The sequence below is a fragment of the Mya arenaria genome, chromosome 15 (genome assembly GCF_026914265.1).
Source record: "Mya arenaria isolate MELC-2E11 chromosome 15, ASM2691426v1".
NCBI classification, from domain to species: Eukaryota; Metazoa; Mollusca; class Bivalvia; order Myida; family Myidae; genus Mya; species Mya arenaria.
Window position 1 is genome coordinate 2,274,798 of NC_069136.1, and position 23,143 is coordinate 2,297,940.

Consider the following 23,143-nt stretch of genomic DNA (forward strand, 5'->3'; position numbering starts at 1 on the left):
TGATAGGGAACGTTGACAAACAGAATTTATATGTAGCATTAATGAAGCATGAAGGAGACCTTAGTTAGGATGTACAAGGCAAATTACTAATGGCAACATTCTAACAAAGTATTAAATCCTCCGTGTCACATGCCTGACATGCAGAAATGCTTTTTTTATCATACTGTATTGCAATATATTTGTAACAGATCACAAGATGTTTATAATTAGCTGCCTGTCATTTTGCTTTTCTAATGTTGCTGATCCAGAACTTCGAATAAAATATCGAAGAATTTAAAGTCTCATTTTCTCTTTCATTAAATAAATAATTCAATTGGCATAACTCAGGTGAAACGAACTATAACTCGTTGATTTAGATTTTCACCAAAGAACAATATAAAATACTTCACGACCTTATGAATTCTTTAGTTTAAACTTAATTTATTCTGCAAAAATTGTGAAGAATTGACTAATACTAAGTCACTTATGTTAAATGCATGATGTTGGGCGAGCGTGTGGTCTTGCATTATAGTGGGGAAACAGGAGAACCCAGAGAAAACCCACCTGTCGGGCTTAGTGACACCAACCAGACTCACATGCACCCATGTTCAGATCGAGGTCACATTAGTGAGAAGTAAGTGCGATAACAAATGCCCTATTATAATGGACTAGTATGAAAAATTCTTGACAAGTTAAGATCCCTGTACTGTTTCAAGGAATGATGACAGTCTCATGGTAAGTGTCTTCTTATGGTTGTAAGCAAACCGAGCACAAGAATTTCGAGTAATCCAACTAGCCGATACATTGTATTAAGAAAGGCCATGAAAATAATCTCGTGTTTGTCTTTGGAAAAAATGTTTCTATTTATCTGTTTATAAATCTGTATTTATTTACTCAAACTGTATCTTATTACTTAAATCATTTCATCCATTATTGCACTGATTCATATACTTGAGGTGCTCACAGTTGATATAACAAGGTATCTGTTTTAATCAATGGTGACATCATTTTCAAACAAGATGTGCCACAGGTATTATCTGGTACTAGATGTGCATCTAGCAGGGAAAACTATGTAAACTGTGCTGCTTTATTAGATATAGAAGGAAACCAAAATGTGTAAGTTTTAATCAACATTGTAACATCATTGAAGCCTGGCACTTATTTCTCAACCATAGAGACAACAGCAGGCAATCAAAGTGCTGCAAGATTGCCACTCCATTACATGCAACTTTTATTTGATATCGATTTCACGTATTGATTAACCATCTTTGCTCTGTCTTTTCTAACATTAAGTTTTTAACTGTTTCGTAGAGGTTATAATAAAATCATTGTTATTCAAATTAAAGGAATTTGTTTTTCAATAAATGTTCAATCAGGCAGCAATGGTATCAAATCTATTCTTTTAAAGGGACTAGACACCAGATGATACAACAGCAAGAACAAAAAATTGTCAAAAACTAACATGAAACTGATTTCATTGTGTACAGCGCATTGAATCTTAATTACTGATGTATCACATCACTTATGACACATGTATCTTTTTGAAGTTTTTGCATATTTTTCCATTTTGAAAATATTCTGGGTCTGTCTTGTGTCAACGAAAAAAACCCAAAATTTAAAAAAGCATCAGTGTATGTATCTGTAATAATCAAGTGACTTTCACATGCTAAATTTACACTATATAAACTGGGAAACCATTATACAATAATTTTATGATGTAAAGTCATACTAGCTTATATTGACAGTTCTAGTATGAGGAAATACAGTAAAACTGCGATCGCTCGAGGACACCGGGGCCGAGCCAAAACCTCGAGGGAACTGATGTTTAGAACGACACAAGTTTCAATTTTCCAGTCTGTTATGAAATATCTTTCAGTGTATTTTAAGCTTGAAGTCGTCAAACAGACTGTTTATTACGATAGCGATTATGTGTTGCATTGTGGAAATCGCTCATATGTTCAAAGCCTATTGTATACGAAAGGTAAAAGGAAAAACAATTATAAATGAATAAATGAATATAATTTATATTCATTTTTGTAAAAAACACATTTTCTAAACAAACAACATTTAAATATGACATAAAATATTATGGCATTAGTCAGATTTAAGTTTTGCAAAATCAAGGATTAATGATTTAATCCTTGATTGGCGCATCTTGTCTGTTCAAACTCATAATTTATAATCTTCTCAAATGCCAAAACTATCATCGGTCATGCGTAAACAGTGATAAACGTTTTTTTACACCTTATCAAATTTCCTTTTAACTTTTAACTGTCATTGCAATTTTTACAACTTGCGAAAACACCTAGCAATTGTTTGTTTATTTTGGGACACGCGATCGAGATAAAGAGTGAAATTATGACTTCGAGGGAGCCATAAGGTTTTGTGCATGATTTGTGTATTTGGGACCAGCTATAGCACTCGACTCCTCGACTTATTTAGGTTTACATGCAACTTCAGTATATTTTATATGAAAATAGAAGAAAAAATGTTCGGACCAAGCTCTGACCTCAAGTGACCGCCGGTTCTCGAACGACCGCCTGTTCGAGTGAACGCAGTTTTACTGTACTGTAATTGATGATTTTGGAAGCATCTGGTGGCAAGTCCCTTTAAGAGGCCATCTATATTTCAGTGTTTGATAAATAGTGCAAATCCTTAATAAGACATGCACTAAAATAATTCTCAAAAAACACAAACCAAGGCAAAGACAAGAATTTCGCAGCATCGTTCAGACTCTAATTACCGGGAGCCATTTCCTAAAGCAGACATATCACATTTAAAACCAACATCGCGCCAAATAAGCTAAGGCACTTGAAAAATAGTGAATTATTCATGCTGATGAAGTAAATGGCAACAGCTAGTGTAATTCAATTACTGAATAATAACATGAACACTAATGTCCTATCTCGTCCATAGAGAAAAACATAGATGAAAATTACACGCCCAAGCTTTAATACTTATTTTATTATAATATAACATCATTGATCTTCACTCACAGTCTTGGATATTTAATTGATATACTTGTGATCTGCAGGTTTTACTTAACACAATAAGAGACACCCTTCTCAAAAAAGTGCGGAAAACGCGCGTTTAACGCGCGTTAAACGTGCAGAAAACGCGCGTTAAACGCAGCGGTATTGGCACTGCGTTTGAAGCGTATTTTTCTTACCGAGTGCGTAAAAAGTGAATAAAATTGAACAGAAAAGCGCACTTAAGCGTATTTTTTCTGCGCTTTTTACAAAAAAACGCACTAAAACGCACTTGAGCGTATTTTAAGTGCGTTTTTTTAACAAAAAAAAATACACTTAAAACAAACTTACACAAAAAAAACACACTAAGTGTGTTTAAACCGCGTTTTTTTGGATAAAATGCGCACTTAAAACGCAGTTGAGTGCGTCTTTTCTGAAAGTGCGTTTTTTACCTCCAAAAAGCGCAGTTAAAACGCACTTAAGTGCGTTTTTTTTAGAAAGAATGCGCACTTCTTGAAAGTGCGTTTTTAGTTCGCTTTTTGGAGGTAAAAACGCGCTTCTAGAAAAGACGCACTCAACTGCGTTTTAAGTGCGCATTTTTGGGTTAAAAACGCAGTTAAACGCACTTCAGTAAAGAAGTGCGTTTTGATCCCTAAAAAACGCGCTTAAAACGCACATCCATTTTTACTGATTAAAAGTGAATCTTTTGCACCCAAATTTTATGAAAAAAAAATGCGTTAAAAGTGCATTTTTTTCTGCATTAAAAGAGCATTTTTCTGTGTTAAAAAAGAGCACAAATTCACTCAGGTACATTTTACCTGCATTAAAAGTGTCCATTTTTGCAAAAATAAAAAATGGACACTTTTAATATATTATATATATATATATAAATATATTGAACCATCAAAAATAGAACACATTTGAATAAATAAATACTGATTTTGTTTCATTTAAATTTCCTAAACATGAGTTTGTGTTACATATATAAAAAAAAATCTCATAATTAATTTAACATGACACCTTGTAACTGGACATAATGTATTTACAGTCAGACAAACAAGTACATATTTGTAAAATTTAGCAATAATAAAATAACCTTTTACTCAGTGGCAAAAATAATTGATAGAAAATCATGAAACTGTAAGCTACAAATTGGAAAATGACAGTCTCAGGAATCTTTTGTTATATTTTTGTCAAATCTAGAGATTCCTGACAGCTCTGGAATAAAACAGGGTATCATATTTTAAATAAGTAATGACTTTATTAGTACTTAAATTGTTGACCCAATTTGGCCAGTTTCCAATAACTGGTAAGCCATGTGGAAGATGACAGTTTTATGACCCCTCCAAAAACCAACACTGTAATCATTTGTATAACTTTAAAGGTGCTAGTGTGCATATTTATGGAAACATGGCAATTTCTGCTTAATATGTTAATATTATATTAACATATATAAGGATAAAAACAAGTGCATCTTCATAGAGTTTTAAAACTGCATCTACTATCTGGGACCAATAATCCTACTTCCAGCTACTATCTACACCAGCATTGTTATTTATTAAAATATGTGCACTAGATTGAAAGTTGACAAACAAAAGTCCCACAAGTAGTCAAGTGTCATAACAGTGAAATTAACAACTGAAATAAAGAATACATACCATGACCTGAGTGCTTTCACATGTCAGTTTATCACAAATCATCCAATAGTGGTATTGTCATGTTTCTAATCATAGTTCATATTTACCTGATCTAATGATCATTATTTTATTTCACTAATCCCTTTAATATTAATTTGTTTTAATTGGTGTAAATCCATTTATTAATTAAAACATCATCAATATTCTTTTAATGAAATCCCAACAAAATGGCTACCAGTAGCTTTGATTTGAAATTGGCTCCCTAAATGCTGAGATTTAATTGGTCCTTGGTACAATCAGATAAGATCAGGCTTATCATGCATGTTGTAAAATTGGAAAAGAAATGACAAAGAATTTGGTACTGGCATTACAAGAAACTTAAGGAATAATAATTCTATAAATGTTATAATTACATGCAATTGATTCTTGCCTATAAGTAAAATGTGTTCTTTTGATTACACAATAAATAAGAAATTATAATATATTTTTGATTTTTAAAATAATCTTTCTTTTTATTTCATTATTTTATTTTTTTTATTTTAAAGGTATATTGATCAATAATAAAATGCTTATTTACTGGTTGATTTATTCATTCATTCATATTCTTGTATTTATGTGTGTATTTCATAAATGTTATTTTGAGAAGGGCATGAATCACATTAATATTAAAAAAAGTAAAAGATTCACTTCTTAACAAAAAGACACACTTAAAACGCACTTACTGGTAGTCAGAAAAATATCAACGCACTTTTCCCTTAAAAGATTCACTTAAAACGCACTCTGCTGAAAACAAAAACCTAAAAGATTCACTTTTAACGCACTTCTGTTAGAAAAGACGCACTTATTCAGACAAAAAACGCACTTCTGTTAACAAAAGACGCAGAAAAAATACACTTATTTAGAAAAGATACACTTATTACGCAGTTATTCATAAAAATACGCGTAATAAATACACTTTTTCAGAAAAACGCAGGAAAAATACACTTTTTAGTGCGTTTTAAGCGCGTTTTGGTAAAAAGTGTATTTTTTTTTGAGAAGGGCAACTACCTGTTTCAGCTGTACTTATTTTATTTTAATAAACACATCAGGAAATATTTCATGTTTTAAAGTAACAAAGATCTCGTTAATCACGTTTGTTAACTTTTACAAGATTCTGAACAATCCGCAAAATATGTACAAAATGAAATGAGCAATTGAGGTGGTCGCTTGCATTTTATGACTAAATTAAATAACGAATTAACAAAAAGTCAAATTATTTCAAGAAATGTGTTTATCCATGAAATCCCCCACCCCCTTCCGGTAGGACAGGCATTATATCAAATCTTTTATAAGTCCCTGGTCCAGCTATGCCGCTGAAAATATTTGTTACTAAATATGACTCATTATTCTTTGAAATTTTACATTAAAGGTTAATTACATTATTATTAAACAATTTTAACAAAATTAACTCAATTGACATGTTTAACAGGAATTGCTCAATATGCTACATTGTAACATGATCTCCTATATAAATCACATGTCAATAGTATTATGCTCTTTGACCGGTCAAGCTGTCAACAGTCCAGAACTTTATTGCAGGAATATAAGCTTTTCTATTGGGTAATTTCCTCTACATAAACAAATTTGTAACAAAACTAGTACTGAATTATTCATATCTTATATTAATTGAAGATAAAGATTAGAAACTAGAGATTGCTTTTTTGAAAAAGCGCTGTCTCCCCTATTGTGTTATCATAGCTGAGAAAAAACAAATGATGGACATGACAATGGTAGTTTTGGACTGGAGACGAACAAACAGTTAAGTTATGGTTTATTCACCCGTATTAAATAGTGAAGAGAAAAAAGTGTTGTTGATTAATCTTGGAAAATGTAAACGAAGTTTGCATTGTATGAAGTTCCTGGGCACAAGCGTTATTAAATTATTGATCAGAAACCATTTTTCAGCTGAAGGTCATCGTGATCTTGACCTTTCACCAACTGATCACAACATCAATAGGGATCATCTACATGACCAACTTACATACCAAGTATTAAGTTCTTGGGTGCAAGTGTTCTTTAGTAACTGAGCATTAACTGTTTCTTCACCTCAAGGTCATGGCAACCTTGACCTTTGACCAACAATTCTCAAAATCAATAGGGGTCATCTACTAGTCATGACCGACTAGCATACCAAGTATGAAGTTCCTGAGTGCAAGCGTTCTTTATTTTTTGAGCGGAAACAAAGTGTGACATACAGACTGACGGACAGACTGACTGACTAATGGACTGATCAAAAAATCAATAGGGGTCATCTACTAGTCATGACCAACTTGCATACCAAGTATGAAGTTCCTGGGTGCAAGCATTCTTCAGTTACTGTGCAGAAACCGTTTCTTCACCTCAAAGTCACAGCGACCTTGACCTTTGACCTAGTGATCTCAAAAACAATAGGGTTCATCTACTAGTCATGACCAACTAGCATACAAAGTATGAAGTTCCTGGGTGCAAGCGTTCTTAAGTGATTGAGCGAAAATCATCTCTTCACCTCAAGGTCAGGGTGACTGTGACCTACTGATCTCCAAATCAATAGGAGTCATTTACTAGTCATGATCAAATAGCATACCAAGTATTAAGTTATTGGGTACAAGCGTTCAATAGTTATTAAGCAAAAACCATTTTTAAGCTTAAAGTCAATGCCAACATATCGTTTTTAACCTGAAGGTGACCTTGACCTTTGACCTTTTGATCTCAACATCAATAGGGGTCATCTCCTAGTCATGAACCACAAGCATACCAAGTATGAAGTTCCTGGGCCCAAAGGATCTTTAGTTATTGAGCGGAAACCGTTTCTTCACCTCAAGGTCAGGGCGATCTTGACCTTTGACCTAGTGATCTCAAAATCAATAGGGGTCATCTTCTAGTCATGACCAACTAGCATACCAAGTATGAAGTTTCATGGTGCAAGCGTTCTTTAGTTGTTGAGCGGAAACCGTTTCTTCACCTCAAGGTCAGGGCGATCTTGACCTTTGACCTAGTGATCTCAAAATCTATAGGATTCATCTACTAGTCATGACCAACTAGCATACCAAGTATTAAGTTCCTGGGTACAAGCTTTCTTTAGTTATTGAGCAGAAACCATTTTTAAGCTTAAGGTCACTGCAAACATGTCTTTTTTTACCTGAAGGTAACCTTGACCTTTGACCTTTTGATCTCAAAATCAATAGCGGTCACCTTCTAGTCATGACCAACTAGATACCAAGTATAAAGTTCCTGGGTGTAAGCGTTCTTTAGTTTTTGAGCGGAAACGAAGTGTGACGTACTGACTGACTGACTGACTGATGGCCTGACAGACTGACTGACGGACAGGGCAAAAACAATATGTCTCCCAATGAATGGGGGAGACATAATCACTAGCAAGTGTTACAACTTTCATTTAATCTAAAAACCTGGTATAATTTGAATCTGTGCATAGACATCAAATTTAGGCAGTATAATAAAAATGTACTTTTTGTTATATGAAACAGATATTTGTTTACATTCACTTAATAGTTTAATGTCATGTTATACAACCTTTTTGAAAGGCATTGCATTCAATAGCGAAAAAGATTTGCGCTTTGACAAGTAAGGTCCAAGTTATCTTTTGCCCTAATCCTATCCGCTTCATGCTAATTGCTTGACCTTATGCAAATAGTTTTTATCAATGACAAACATGTCATTCAATATAATCTAATTGCAAACACTTCATGTGGATGCTGTTTTTTTTTCTGGAAAACAAAGCTGTCAGATTCTTATGCCTATAAAAAATATGTAATATTATTGAAAACATTCGCCAAGATTTGCAAAGGGACAGAAATCAGACAATACTCAGCAAAATGTTAACGGAAGTAACAAAAACTTGCAAGAAAGACAACTAAGATTTACTGAGCATAAAATCATTCCCAGTTGCTTTCCTGTTTCCCAGGTTTTCTGTAAAATCCTTTTTGCTCCTTTACTGTTTAGACATACTTCTTTCTTATACAAAGTTTGAAGCCCCTTACACTGACTATGTTTGGTGGCCTTACACTGACTATGTTTGGTGGCCTTACACTGACTGTGTTTGGTGGCCTTACACTGACTATGTTTGATGGTCTTACACGGACTATGTTTGATGGCCTTACACTGACCGTGTTTGATGGCCTTACACCGACTATGTTTGGTGGCCTTACACTGACAATGTCTGATGGCCTTACACTGACACTGACTGTATTTGATGGCCTTACACTGACTGTATTTGATGGCCTTAAACTGACTGTGTCTGATAGCCTTACACTGACTGTATTTGATGGTCTTACACTGACTGTATTTGATGGCCTTAAACTGACTGTGTCTGATGGCCTTACACTGACTGTATTTGATGGCCTTACACTGACTGTATTTGATGGCCTTACACTGACCCATGTGTGATGGCCTTACACTGACCGTGTTTGATGGCCTTACACTGACAATGTTTGATGGCCTTACACTGACTATGTTTGATGACCACACACTGACTATGTTTGATGGCCTTACACTGACTATGTTTGATGGTCTTACACTGACTATGTTTGATGGTCTTACACTGACTGTATTTGATGGCCGTACACTGACTGTATTTGATGGCCTTACACTGACTGTATTTGATGGCCTTGCACTAACTATGTTTGATGGTCTGACACTGACTGTGTTTGCTGGCCTTACACAGACTATGTTTGATGGCCTTACACTGACTATGTTTGATGGTCTTACACTGACTATGTTTGATGGTCTTACACTGACTTTGTTTGATGGCCTTACACTGACTATGTTTGATGGCCTTACACTGACTATGTTTGATGGCCTTACTGTATTTGATGGCCTTACACTGACTGTGTTTGATGGCCTTACACAGACTATGTTTGATGGCCTTACACTGACTATGTTTGAAGGTCTTACACTGACTATGTTTGATGGCCTTATGACTATGTTTGATGGTCTTACGCTGACTGTGTTTGATGGCCTTACACGGACTATGTTTGATGGTCTTGCACTAACTATGTTTGATGGCCTTACACTGACTGTGTTTGATGGTCTTACACTGACTGTGTGTGATGGCCTTACACGGACTATGTTTGATGGTCTTGCACTAACTTTGTTTGATGGTCTTACACTGACTGTGTTTGATGGTCTTACACTGACTGTGTTTGATGGCCACACACTGACAATGTTTGATGGCCTTACACTGACTATGTTTGCAGGACTTACACTGACTGTATTTGATGGTCTTACACTGACTGTGTTTGCTGGCCTTACACTGACTGTATTTGATGGTCTTACACTGACTGTGTTTGCTGGCCTTACACTGACTATGTTTGCTGGCCTTACACGGACTGTGTCTGATAGCCTTACACTGACTGTATTTGATGGCCTTACACTGACTGTATTTGATGGCCTTAAACTGACTGTGTCTGATGGCATTACACTGACTGTATTTGATGGCCTTACACTGACTGTAGTTGATGGCCTTACACTGACCCATGTTTGATGGTCTTACACTGACTATGTTTGATGGTCTTACACTGACTATGTTTGATGGCCTTACACTGACTATGTTTGATGGCCGTACACTGACTGTATTTGATGGCCTTACACTGACTGTATTTGATGGCCTTGCACTAACTATGTTTGATGGTCTTACACTGACTGTGTTTGCTGGCCTTACACAGACTATGTTTGATGGCATTACACTGACTATGTTTGATGGTCTTACACTGACTATGTTTGATGGTCTTACACTGACTATGTTTGATGGCCTTACACTGACTATGTTTGATGGTCTTACACTGACTATGTTTGATGGCCTTACACTGACTATGTTTGATGGCCTTACACCGACTATGTTTGATGGTCTTACACTGACTATGTTTGATGGCCTTACACGGACTATGTTTGATGGTCTTACACCGACTGTGTTTGATGGCCTTACCAGACTATGTTTGATGGTCTTGCACTAACAATGTTTGATGGCCTTACACTGACTGTGTTTGATGGTCTTACACTGACTGTGTTTGATGGCCTTACACGGACTATGTTTGATGGTCTTGCACTAACTTTGTTTGATGGTCTTACACTGACTATGTTTGATGGCCTTACACTGACTATGTTTGATGGCCTTACACTGACTATGTTTGCTGGCCTTACACTGACTGTGTTTGATGGTCTTACACTGACTGTGTTTGATGGCCACACACTGACAATGTTTGATGGCCTTACACTGACTATGTTTGCTGGCCTTACACTGACTGTATTTGATGGTCTTACACTGACTGTGTTTGCTGGCCTTACACTGACTGTATTTGATGGTCTTACACTGACTGTGTTTGCTGGCCTTACACTGACTATGTTTGCTGGCCTTACACTGACTGTGTTTGATAGCCTTACACTGACTGTGTTTGCTGGCCTTACACGGACTATGTTTGCTGGCCTTACACTGACTGTGTTTGATAGCCTTACACTGACTGTGTTTGCTGGCCTTACACTAACTATGTTTGATGGCCTTACACTGACTGTGTTTGATGGTCTTACACTGACTGTGTTTGATGGCCTTACACTGACTATGTTTGATGGCCTTACACTGACTGTGTTTGATGGTCTTACACTGACTGTGTTTGATGGCCACACACTGACAATGTTTGATGGCCTTACACTGACTATGTTTGCTGGCCTTACACTGACTGTATTTGATGGTCTTACACTGACTGTGTTTGCTGGCCTTACACTGACTGTATTTGATGGTCTTACACTGACTGTGTTTGCTGGCCTTACACTGACTATGTTTGCTGGCCTTACACTGACTGTGTTTGATAGCCTTACACTGACTGTGTTTGCTGGCCTTACACGGACTATGTTTGCTGGCCTTACACTGACTGTGTTTGATAGCCTTACACTGACTGTGTTTGCTGGCCTTACACTAACTATGTTTGATGGCCTTACACTGACTGTGTTTGATGGTCTTACACTGACTGTGTTTGATGGCCTTACACGGACTATGTTTGATGGCCTTACACTGACTATGTTTGATGGCCTTACACTGACTATGTTTGCTGGCCTTACACTGACTGTGTTTGACGGCCTTACACTGACTGTGTTTGATGGCCTTACACTGACTGTGTTTGCTGGCCTTACACTGACTATGTTTGATGGTCTCACACTGACTATGTTTGCAGACCTTACACTGACTATGTTTGCTGGCCTTACACTGACTGTGTTTGATGGCCTTACACAGACTATGTTTGATGGCCTTACACTGACTATGTTTGATGGTCTTACACTGACAATGTTTGATGGCCTTACACGGACTATGTTTGATGGTCTTACACTGACTATGTTTGCTGGCCTTACACGGACTATGTTTTATGGTCTTGCACTAACTATGTGTGATGGCCTTACACTGACTGTGTTTGATGGTCTTACACGGACTGTGTTTGATGGCCTTACACTGACTATGTTTGATGGTCTTGCACTAACTATATTTGATGGTCTTACACTGACTGTGTCTGATGGCCTTACACTGACTGTATTTGATGGCCTTACACTGACTGTATTTGATGGCCTTACACTGACCCATGTTTGATGGTCTTACACTGACTATGTTTGATGGCCTTACACTGACAATGTTTGATGGCCTTACACTGACTATGTTTGATGGCCTTACACTGACTATGTTTGATGGTCTTACACTGACTGTGTTTGCTGGCCTTACACTGACTATGTTTGATGGCCTTACACTGACTGTGTTTGCTGGCCTTACACTGACTATGTTTGATGGCCTTACACGGACTATGTTTGATGGCCTTACACTGACTATGTTTGATGGTCTTACACTGACTGTGTTTGCTGGCCTTACACTGACTATGTTTGATGGTCTTACACTGACTGTGTTTGATGGCCTTACACTGACTATGTTTGATGGTCTTACACTGACTATGTTTGATGGCCTTACATGGACTATGTTTGATGGTCTTGCACTAACTATGTTTGATGGCCTTACACTGACTATGTTTGATGGCCTTACACTGACTGTGTTTGATGGCCTTACACTGACTATGTTTGATGGCCTTACACTGACTATATTTGATGGCCTTACACTGACTGTGTTTGCTGGCCTTACACTGACTATGTTTGATGGCCTTACACTGACTATGTTTGATGGCCTTACACTGACTATGTTTGATGGCCTTACACTGACTATGTTTGATGGCCTTAAACTGACTATGTTTGATGGCCTTACACTGACTATGTTTGATGGCCTTACACTGACTATGTTTGATGGCCTTACACTGACTATGTTTGATGGCCTTACACTAACTATGTTTGATGGCCTTACACTGACTATGTTTGATGGTCTTACACTGACTGTGTTTGCTGGCCTTACACTGACTGTATTTGATGGCCTTAAACTGACTGTGTCTGATGGCCATACACTGACTATGATGAATGGTGTAGAAGGTCTTAATTCTTGAGTTTTGTAGTTTCAAAATGTTTACAAAAACTGCTTGAAAGTTTCAAAAACAACAACAACAAAAACTTTAAATCCAAATAGCATGCAGTAGGAATCAGAGATGAAAACACATTGAGTACACAACAGGATTTCATTGTTTGCATGTTTTGGCAATTTTATCATTATTTTGCATGCTATAGAGGTTAAAAAAAAGAAGGCGTAAGCATATCTCAGTTTTCAACCAAAATAAAAAAAGTATAAAATAGAAATGAATCAAATGAGAGATGACTAGCAGAACCAGTGGTGTGCACATTATTACCCTCTTGCACAAAATAATCAACAAATAAAATAATTATCTTATTTCTGATTAATTTCCACTTGAAATGAAATTGTTTATGTCTGAACTTTTCTGCCAAAAATTATTGTGTGCGATCAATGCATGTGACTTTGAGGATGTTAAGTCCCTCCATGTAATTTTGATGTCCTCGGGATCTCGGAACACTGTTAGTGTGTCAAATGCTGGGAACTCTTTAGAAGGGTCTTAGATGCCAACATAGAACAAGTAAGTATCCATCCATCTTCTCTACAATGATTCTTTCAAAATCTGTGAGTAAAATGGCAATAATGTTGGTCCATGGACTGTTATGAGTACAAGAATCTGAGAACCCAAGGTTAATGTCGATGAAGCCTGTAGACAAAGGACACAAAGCTACAATGATTTCTGTTTAGTTTAAGCAATGAACTGAGGCAAGCCCCTGGTTTTGCATAAACTGTGCAAGAAATTTGTAACTCACTGACCCTGCATAATGTAACACATGTAACGCACATTTTATTAACTGCAATACAGAGAAATATAATTTATAAATCAATTTTTGTCGCCTTTCCACAGATTCAAGTTCTGATATTGTTAGGCGCAAAACATAATAGAAAACACTGGAGACAATGAATTCAATTATTCAGTGTTACCTGAAAACAACAAGTCACCTACAAAAACTTTAGATTAATTGATGCTGCATTAATTGCATCTGTAACATTACATTGATAACTAAGTGCAACATGAAAAAGAAATAATGGGTATTCATCTTATTGTTATGAATGTCTGGATGGGCACTTAAAAAGTGGTTTTAAGTTATTTGGATTATTTTTATTCAGCATTATATTCTGTTGACTAACTATTGTTTGACTTACAATCTGCTTATAAAAATACCTTACAGAACCTGCACACTTATTTTAAAGACCATACTATAAAATGTATCTTCCAACAACCCTCCTCTCCTCCCCCCTACCTCCACCCAATCCCACATCCCCATTATCACCCACACATACACACCCACCCACACACACACACCAAGAAATAAGAAAAGTCTTCCTCATTGAAAGGATGGATTTAATTCCATAATTTCATAAAATAATATGTGCATTTTTTTGTTTTATTTCTCACATTATTGAAATTCACAGGACAAGTCAATCAAGGTAATTTTCAATCCAGCTGATATTTTACTGAGAACCGTTACCATGACAACATTACCATATGCAGAAATTGTCTATCTGATCTGGTTCACATCATACAAACAATAAACCAGTTGTTTATTAAATCAGAGGTCACAGCACAGGAAAATTGCCATGTAATTGAAATGTGTTCACTCTTTGGAAAACAAATTGGCTTACAGGAAAATGATCTCTCCCAACGGTCTAATTTGGTATCATTGAAGGAACATGGATGCTTCGCCATCTCTGTTGTAAAAACCGAACATAATCTCTCATTTTATAAAAGACATTTCAACACAATATTTCCCCAAGACTTTGATAATGAAAATGTTCCATTCTGCAGATGACAAATCAAGTTGCTTAATAAATGTACTATTATCCAGCAAAAATCCTTAATGCTGTAATGCTGAATAATAATTATAACTTAGTGATTGGTACAGTTAATACTAAGGTAGTCCTCAATGTACTGGAAAGAAAACTTATTTAGACTCAATGTATAGAAATATCTGCGAAAAAATGCTTGGTTGGTATTGTATGCAACAAACAAAAAAAGTACTCACTACTCAAAGACCATGTAGAGCATGCCATCTGAGCTGTATGTCTCGAGCAGTTCCACTATGTGAGGATGCTTCAGCATGTGACAGATACTGGCCTCCCTCTTCAGGTCTGAAATATAGTTATATATTACACATCTTATATGTAGACACAATGCTGATTGGTCAATTAGTGTCACATGATGCAATGCTGATTGGTCAATGAGTGTCACATGACGCAATGCTGATTGGTCAATAAGTGTGACATGACGCAATGCTGATTGGTCAATAAGTGTCACATGATGATTGCATAGTCCACAAAATGTGGCGTAGACCACAATGTGGAGGTAAGTTCAGCATGTGACACTTATTGTCTGCCTCCTGAAATACAGATGTATCTTACATACATTATAAAATAAGTGTAACTCTGATTGGTTCAAATGTCGAATGGTGATTGTCATGTGCCCAAAATGTAACATAGAGCACAATTTTGGGATGCTTCAATATGTGACAGATTGTAACCTGCCTCCTTCTCAAGGTCTGAAAATTAGACACATTGCAAATGTTAAAAGGGTAAAGGTAATTTTCAAAAAGCACTGAAAAAATCAAACCCTTATAAAAGACACACAGCCAGTAAGATGTGCTATAAGATGACAAGACGTCTGATGTTCTAGGGTGCATATTTTGGAAAGTGTTAATATGTTATGCATGGTTGTGCCCATTTTAGAAAATAAATATCATGACATTTGAAAAATGCTGCAAATGAAAATGCTTGCCTGCTTAATAATCTGAACTGCCAGTGCTTGCCCATTCTGTCTCCGTCAAACAGGGGACATAATTCAACAAACATTTCAGTGACAGTTGTGGGGCTTTTGATCATGGTCACTTATTAAAAAAGCGCATTGAATAACAAACTACCAATTAACAAATAAATTTATATTCCTGGAAAAAAATGTATATCTCTAGGTAATATAATACGGAAGACATTATTGGTTATGGGGTTATGGAATTGAAACCCTATGTGCACTGTCTGTTACATGTCACCAGGGGAAATAGCCTAATTGAAAAGGGATTGATTTTGCATTACTGATCTTTTTGTCATGGTCACATCAAATATCCATAAAAAAAAAGAAAATCACAGCCAGTCACCATATTCTGGTCATCTAAAGAATTGACCAGGCGCCAGCAAAAATACAATATATTGAGCACTTTATTTTTGCTAAGGTTTTATCTTAGGCTAATTTGGCCATTCCAACACTTGGATTTATATGTACGAAGCATTTATTAAATAATGGCACAGGGTAAGAGGCTGGTGCTGATATTCAAATTAAATCACTTTGTCAAACATGGTCAGTTAAACAATACAGTGTCAATACGGATAATTTAGGCATTATTAACTTTTTTCTCCTCCATCCATTAGCCTCAAAGATTCATCTTTTTAATTCTCTACTCCTAGCATCTAAGATACACCTTTTACTCCTCTATCCAAGGCCTCATAGATACGGATTTTACCCTCTATCCATAGCCTCTTAGATATGCCTTTTACACTCTATCCATAGCCTCATAGATATGCCTTTTACCCTCTATCCATAGCCTCATAGATATGACTTTTACACTCTATCCATATCCTCATAGATATGCCTTTTACACTCTATCCATAGCCTCATAGATATGCCTTTTACCCTCTATCCATAGCCTCATAGATATGCCTTTTACCCTCTATCCATAGCCTCATAGATATGCCTTTTACCCTCTATCCATAGCCTCATATATATGACTTTTACACTCTATCCATAACCTCATAGATACAGATTTTACCCTCTATCGATAGCCTCATAGATATGCCTTTTACACTCTATCCATAGCCTCATAGATACAGATTTTACCCTCTATCCATAGCTTCATAGGTATCACTTTTAATCCTCTACTCATAGCCTCATAGATACACCTTTTTACTCGTCTATCCATAGCCTCATAGATACGCCTTTTTACTCATCTATCCATAGCCTCATAGATATGACTTTTTACTCGTCTATCCATAGCCTCATAGATACACCTTTTTACTAGTCTATCCATAGCCTCAAAGATACACCTTTTTACTCCTCTATCCATAGCCTCATAGATACGCCTTTTACTCCTCTATCCATAGCCTCATAGATATGCCTTTTACACTCCATCCGTAGTCTTATAGATATGCCTTTTTACTCCTCCATCCATAGCTTTATAGGTATGACTTAATCCTCTATCCATAGCCTCACAGATAAGCCTTTTAACTCCGCTATTCATAGCCTCAAAGATACACCTTTTACTCCTCTATCCATAGCCTCATAGATACGCCTTTTTACTCCTCTATCCATGACCTCAAAGATATGCCTTTTTCATACATGCCATATTTTCTGGAGACCATTCAGGGGGATTTGTTCAAAAGGCTGATATTCAGGGGGATTTTGGTTGTATTCAGGGGGATTTTTTTAGCAGATCTAAGTTGGCGAAATATTAAAGTATTTTTAGACGCAAGTATGAACAAATGTATTCACATATGATATAGTTTGCTTTGAAAACCTCCTAACTTTTTCATTATACTGAATTATTTTATGTCATGATTTATCATATTCTTATGATACACTGTTATGTCATACTGTAATGCACTTGCAGAACAAAATATGTCATTGCAAAAATATGTTTTCGAAACAATTAAATTAAATTTACCTTCCTCCAAAGCCTTTTAAAAAATTGTACTTAATTCTATCAGCATTGATGACTTTCAGACAATAAGAGAATAGAATTAATATTATTAATTTCTTCCTTCCAAAATAGTAATATTTCTTTGCCTTTGATAATTACTACAAAGTAATTGATCACTTGTTGTAAAAGTTTCCTTTTGGCATTTCACCCTTGTGGATTTGTACATTCAGTTACACTCAGATACTGTGGTTTCACTTTGTCATTATTGCCTGATGTAAAATTTCAAAAAAAAAAAAAATATTTTTTTTTTTAAATTCCGTGGGATTTTTATCTCCCGCCGGGAGACCGGGGGTTGGATCGAAATTTCGGGGGATTTTTCCCCCCGCCGGGGGATATGGCATGTATGCTTTTTACTCCTCTATCCATAGCCTCATAGATACAGTCAAACCTGTATTAAGTGGCCACCCTTGGGAAATGATCAAAGTGGCTGCTTAAGACAGGTGGCCACTTAATCCAGGTTTGACATTTCGGCCTTTAACTTTATTCAGAGATGGAGTATGTATCTTAACCACCACCTCACACCACAATCAGTAACATCTGTATCAATATTATTGAAGAAGGTTGAATACAAATACGTTTGTATAGATAAAATAAATTTATTTCAAATTTATAAATAAAATACAATAGATAAATGTTGATACAAGGCATAAACAAAACACACCACATATCAGTCTACACATTTCACGCTTACGCTTAAGTAAGAAATTGATTTGAGTCCTTCCACAGTTAAATTCCTTGGCAACACTTTTTGCACTACGGCCGTTTTCTCATAACTTTATAAAATCGACACGTTCTTTTAGAGTCAAACACTTTCGATTAGTCTTAGTTTCAGCCATAATTAAAGGTAAAAAAAATATCAAGAACAATGCATTGTAAATATCCGTGCGTAGAAATATAAATCCGTGCACTTTGAAAAATAATATTAAAGTGCATAAAATCGTAACTCGTTTAACGCCTTCGAATGACAATGCAAACTGTGAACTCATAAAAAACGGTGTTTTTGTCGGTATTTAATAATTATCTTTGTAATTATTTAATTATCTTATCAATTGTGTCATTAATTGTGTCAATTCTGATCAAAACATTCGCCGACGTGTAATAAACATGATTTCTTGATGAGTAAACACGCATGGCAATCGTGTGATGCAATATTCATTTTCATTGGATGACGGAGATCCTGAGGCCGTCGTTCTTTTCCGTAAACTTCTATACGCAATTACAGCTGTGTATTGGAAAAATTTATAAGCGGAAGTGTCAGTGACAAGGGATTTAAGTGGCCGCTAAATAGTGTTAATATGGCTTCATGGGGACAAAAATAAGTGGCCGTGGCCGCGTTAGACAGTTGGCCGCTTAATGCACGTACATTATATAGTAAAAACGTACGGGGGGGATTTGGAGTGGCCCGTCAAGGCAGGTGGCCATTTAAGGGAGGTGACCGTTCAACCAGGTTTGACTGTACGCCTTTTTCTCCTCTTTCCATAGCCTCAAAGATAAGCCTTTTAACTCCTCTACCCATAGCCTCATAGATACACCTTTTACTCCTCTACCCATAGCCTCAAAGATAAGCCTTTTAACTCCTCTATCCATGAACTCATAGATACGCTTTTTACTCTTCTCTCCATAGCCTCATAGATAAGCCTTTAAATCCTCTATCCATAGCCTCATAGATAAGCCTTTTACACCTCTATCCATAGCCTCAAAGATAAGCCTTTTAACTCCTCTATCAATGACCTCATAGATACGCCTCATAAATACGCCTTTTACTCCTCTCTCCATAGCCTCATAGATATGACTTTTACTCCTCTATCAATGACCTCATAGATACGCCTTTAACTCCTCTATCCATGATCTCATAGATACGCCTTTTACTCCTCTATAAATGACCTCATAGATACGCCTTTTACTTCTCAATCCATTGCCTCAAAGATACATGTTTTACTCATCAATTAACAGCTTCATAGATATGCCATTTTACTCCTCTACCTATAGCCTCAAAGATTCATATATGAAGATATAAATTTGGTAGATTATTAGATACACCGTATTTTCTCGACTATAAGACGGGGAAATTGGGTCCCGATTTTTATCCCCAAAGTAGGGGACCCGTCTTATAAGCGAGTCGATAAAATATGAAAAAAAAAAGATTCAAGTCAAAATCAGTAAAATTTTACATAGGGTATTCGTCTATCCAGTATATCGTCTGCTGATACAAGTATGGGGCGATTAAGTAAACAACAACACAAAATATCTTCACCGCGTGTGCTCTTACGTCACACAGTGTACCGTTTGATCTGCATTTTTCTCATGGCGCGTGTCAGTATAATTAGTTTGACAGATATATCAAATCATTAAATTGGAATCTTAATATGATGTAGGTACCTAATTGTCAATTTGATTAAGCAAATAAATGAAAATGTGAATATGAATCCTTTATGTTCGTCGGCAATCAAGGGGCACTATTGCTAAACAAAAACATTTTCATTCACTACCTCGGTTTTCGCAGTTATGTTATTGAAGCCATTTATTTTCATGGTGTTATTTGTGGTTTATTGATCACAACAAAATGGTCAATCTTTTGATTTTAATTGGGTCGACCATTCAAAAAGGTTAAGATAGGCAAACTTATGCAGGTTTTAGACACGACAATACAGTTGATTGGCTTATTTGATATTACGAATTAAAAACATAAACGTAATTCTTTTATAATATTTATTGATGCCGAAGAACTTCAGGGGTGTCTTCACTGAAAATAATAAACAAAAACAAACATAAGTTGTTATTGATTAATTATAACAATTCCGATAAGTAGCGACCTGTCATGCAAATATAAACGCGTAGCCATGTACTAATTTTTAACCTACCTCCAAATAGAGAGCTCACAGTTGACTGCCATTTTCTTTGAGAAAAACAAAAACAGTTACCGTGAAAGTCGATAATTGTCCATTGAGCTTGAACATTTTTACCCATTCGGAGGAATTCAAGCATTTTAGATTTGCTGAAAAATTGACCCCGTCTTATAAGCGAGTCGAAACAAAAAGCACCAGATTTCATGAGCAAAGTTAGGGGGTCGTCTTATAAACGAATCGCCTTATAGTCGAGAAAATTCGGTAAAGGTGATCATATCTTGAAGCGCTTTGAGTTGTATGGCCAAGGTTATAGGTTTTGCACAACAACATCGACAGGGACACCAAGGCTATAACAATGGTACAGCTAATAGTATCCTTAATAGTATCTCAGATACTGTTTTATTGACTATTGTAAACTACTGCATCAAGACATGACAGAAAAATCCTGCTTCACACTCCTAAAAATCAAGAAATAGTTTTTTTTTAAAGGTATAAATTATTGTTGAAATTAATGAATCCCTATGACTATTCAAGTTCAACCCTTCTGGAGATAATAATGCCTAAATTACCAGTCTGTTCATTTTTCAAGAAATTCTTCAAGAGAATCTGTCATTTCAATTTCATCAGTGTCACTGTGATCAATGCCTTCAGACAATGTTGAATAATGGGAATATGGAAAACACCTCATCAAAATATCTTTAAAATAACAGTAAAAATTGAAATCAGAAATCTAAGGGCACCCTGGCTTCATGGTGCTGTGAGAATGGTACATTCATCATAACCCAGGCCAGGGCTGGTGTGTTTTAAGTCTGATTACCGCCAGTTCAAGAACTTTGTTTAAAGCTGCACTCTCACAGATTGACAGTTTTTTATTGTTTTTTTTCTTAGAATGGCCGATGTTGGCATCAATGCTTTCAATTCAGTCATAATTGCTAAATCGAAAAATGGGACAGATCTAAATTGCTTGGTAAACTGCCGAGTATTTCCATTTTCTTAAAGTGTAAGTAACATCATCAAACATCAATTTTCGAACATAAATATGATATAAACCTGCCATCTGATCTTTTGTCAGCAGTCAAATATTACTGGTTTCCAGACATTTGTACAAAAATTGGCTCATTCAAAAACAAAAAATAAACAAGTTGTCAAAACGATCAATCTTCAGCTTTAAACTTTGAGAACTTAAGAGTTTAATATTCTTATAAACAATATAAGATACATGTCAAAAACATAGGGCTGGAAAACAAGACTCATTGACACTTATATAAATTACTTTCCTGGGACAGATTTACATTAAACTAGAACTTGCATGGCATATTGTCAAGTGATAACATAAGTAAATAGATAAGTGACTATTTGCAAGAAAAACCTCTTATCATGCATCAGTGAAAAACTTACAGGGATTCGCTCATGCTTTGGCACCATGTTATAGTTAAAGGGATTTGCTCAAGTTTTGGCACCAAGTTATAGTCTAAGGGATTTGCTCATGTTTTGGCACCAAGTTATAGTCAAAGGGATTCACTTATGTTTTGGCATGAAGATACAGTTAAAGGGATTTGCTCATTTTTTGGGACCAAGATATGGTCAAAGGGATTCACTCAGGTTTTGGCACTTAGATAAAGTTAAAAGAATTATCTCATCCTTAATGGCACCAAGTTATAGTTAAATGGTTTCTCTTATGCATGAGCACCAAGTTACAGTCAAAGGGATTCGCTCAAGTTTTGGCACCAAGTTATAGTCTAAGGGATTTGCTCATGTTTTGGCACCAAGTTATAGTCAAAGGGATTCACTTATGTTTTGGCATGAAGATACAGTTAAAGGGATTTGCTCATTTTTTGGGACCAAGATATGGTCAAAGGGATTCACTCAGGTTTTGGCACTTAGATAAAGTTAAAAGAATTATCTCATCCTTAATGGCACCAAGTTATAGTTAAATGGTTTCTCTTATGCATGAGCACCAAGTTACAGTCAAAGGGATTCCCTCATGTTTTGGCACCAAGTTACAGTTAAATGGTTTCTCTTATGCATGAGCACCAAGTTACAGTCAAAGGGATTCCCTCATGTTTTGGCACCAAGTTACAGTTAAATGGTTTCTCTTATGCATGAGCACCAAGTTACAGTCAAAGGGATTCCCTCATGTTTTGGCACCAAGTTACAGTTAAATGGTTTCTCTTATGCATGAGCACCAAGTTACAGTCAAAGGGATTCCCTCATGTTTTGGCACCAAGTTACAGTCAAAGGGATTGGCTAATGTTTTGGCACCAAGTTATAGTTAAATGGTTTCTCTTATGCATTAGCACCAAGTTACAGTCAAAGGGATTCCCTCATGTTTTGGCACCAATTTACAGTCAAAGGGATTCCCTCATATTTTGGCACCAAGTTACAGTCAAAGGGATTCCCTCATGTTTTGGCACCAAGTTACAGTAAAAGGGATTGGCTAATGTTTTGGCACCAAGTTATAGTTAAATGGTTT

At 36.1% G+C, this 23,143-nt stretch overlaps 1 protein-coding gene across 1 annotated transcript in view; it reads right to left on the minus strand.

The window, feature by feature from the left end:
* The window catches only part of LOC128220330 (peripheral plasma membrane protein CASK-like), a 180,666-nt gene that overhangs the window by 114,771 nt on the left and 42,752 nt on the right, over positions 1–23,143 (minus strand). The window contains exon 4 of the mRNA XM_052928691.1: positions 15,107–15,212. Coding sequence (XP_052784651.1) covers positions 15,107–15,212 — 106 coding nt within the window. The remainder of the gene's footprint in view (positions 1–15,106; positions 15,213–23,143) is intronic.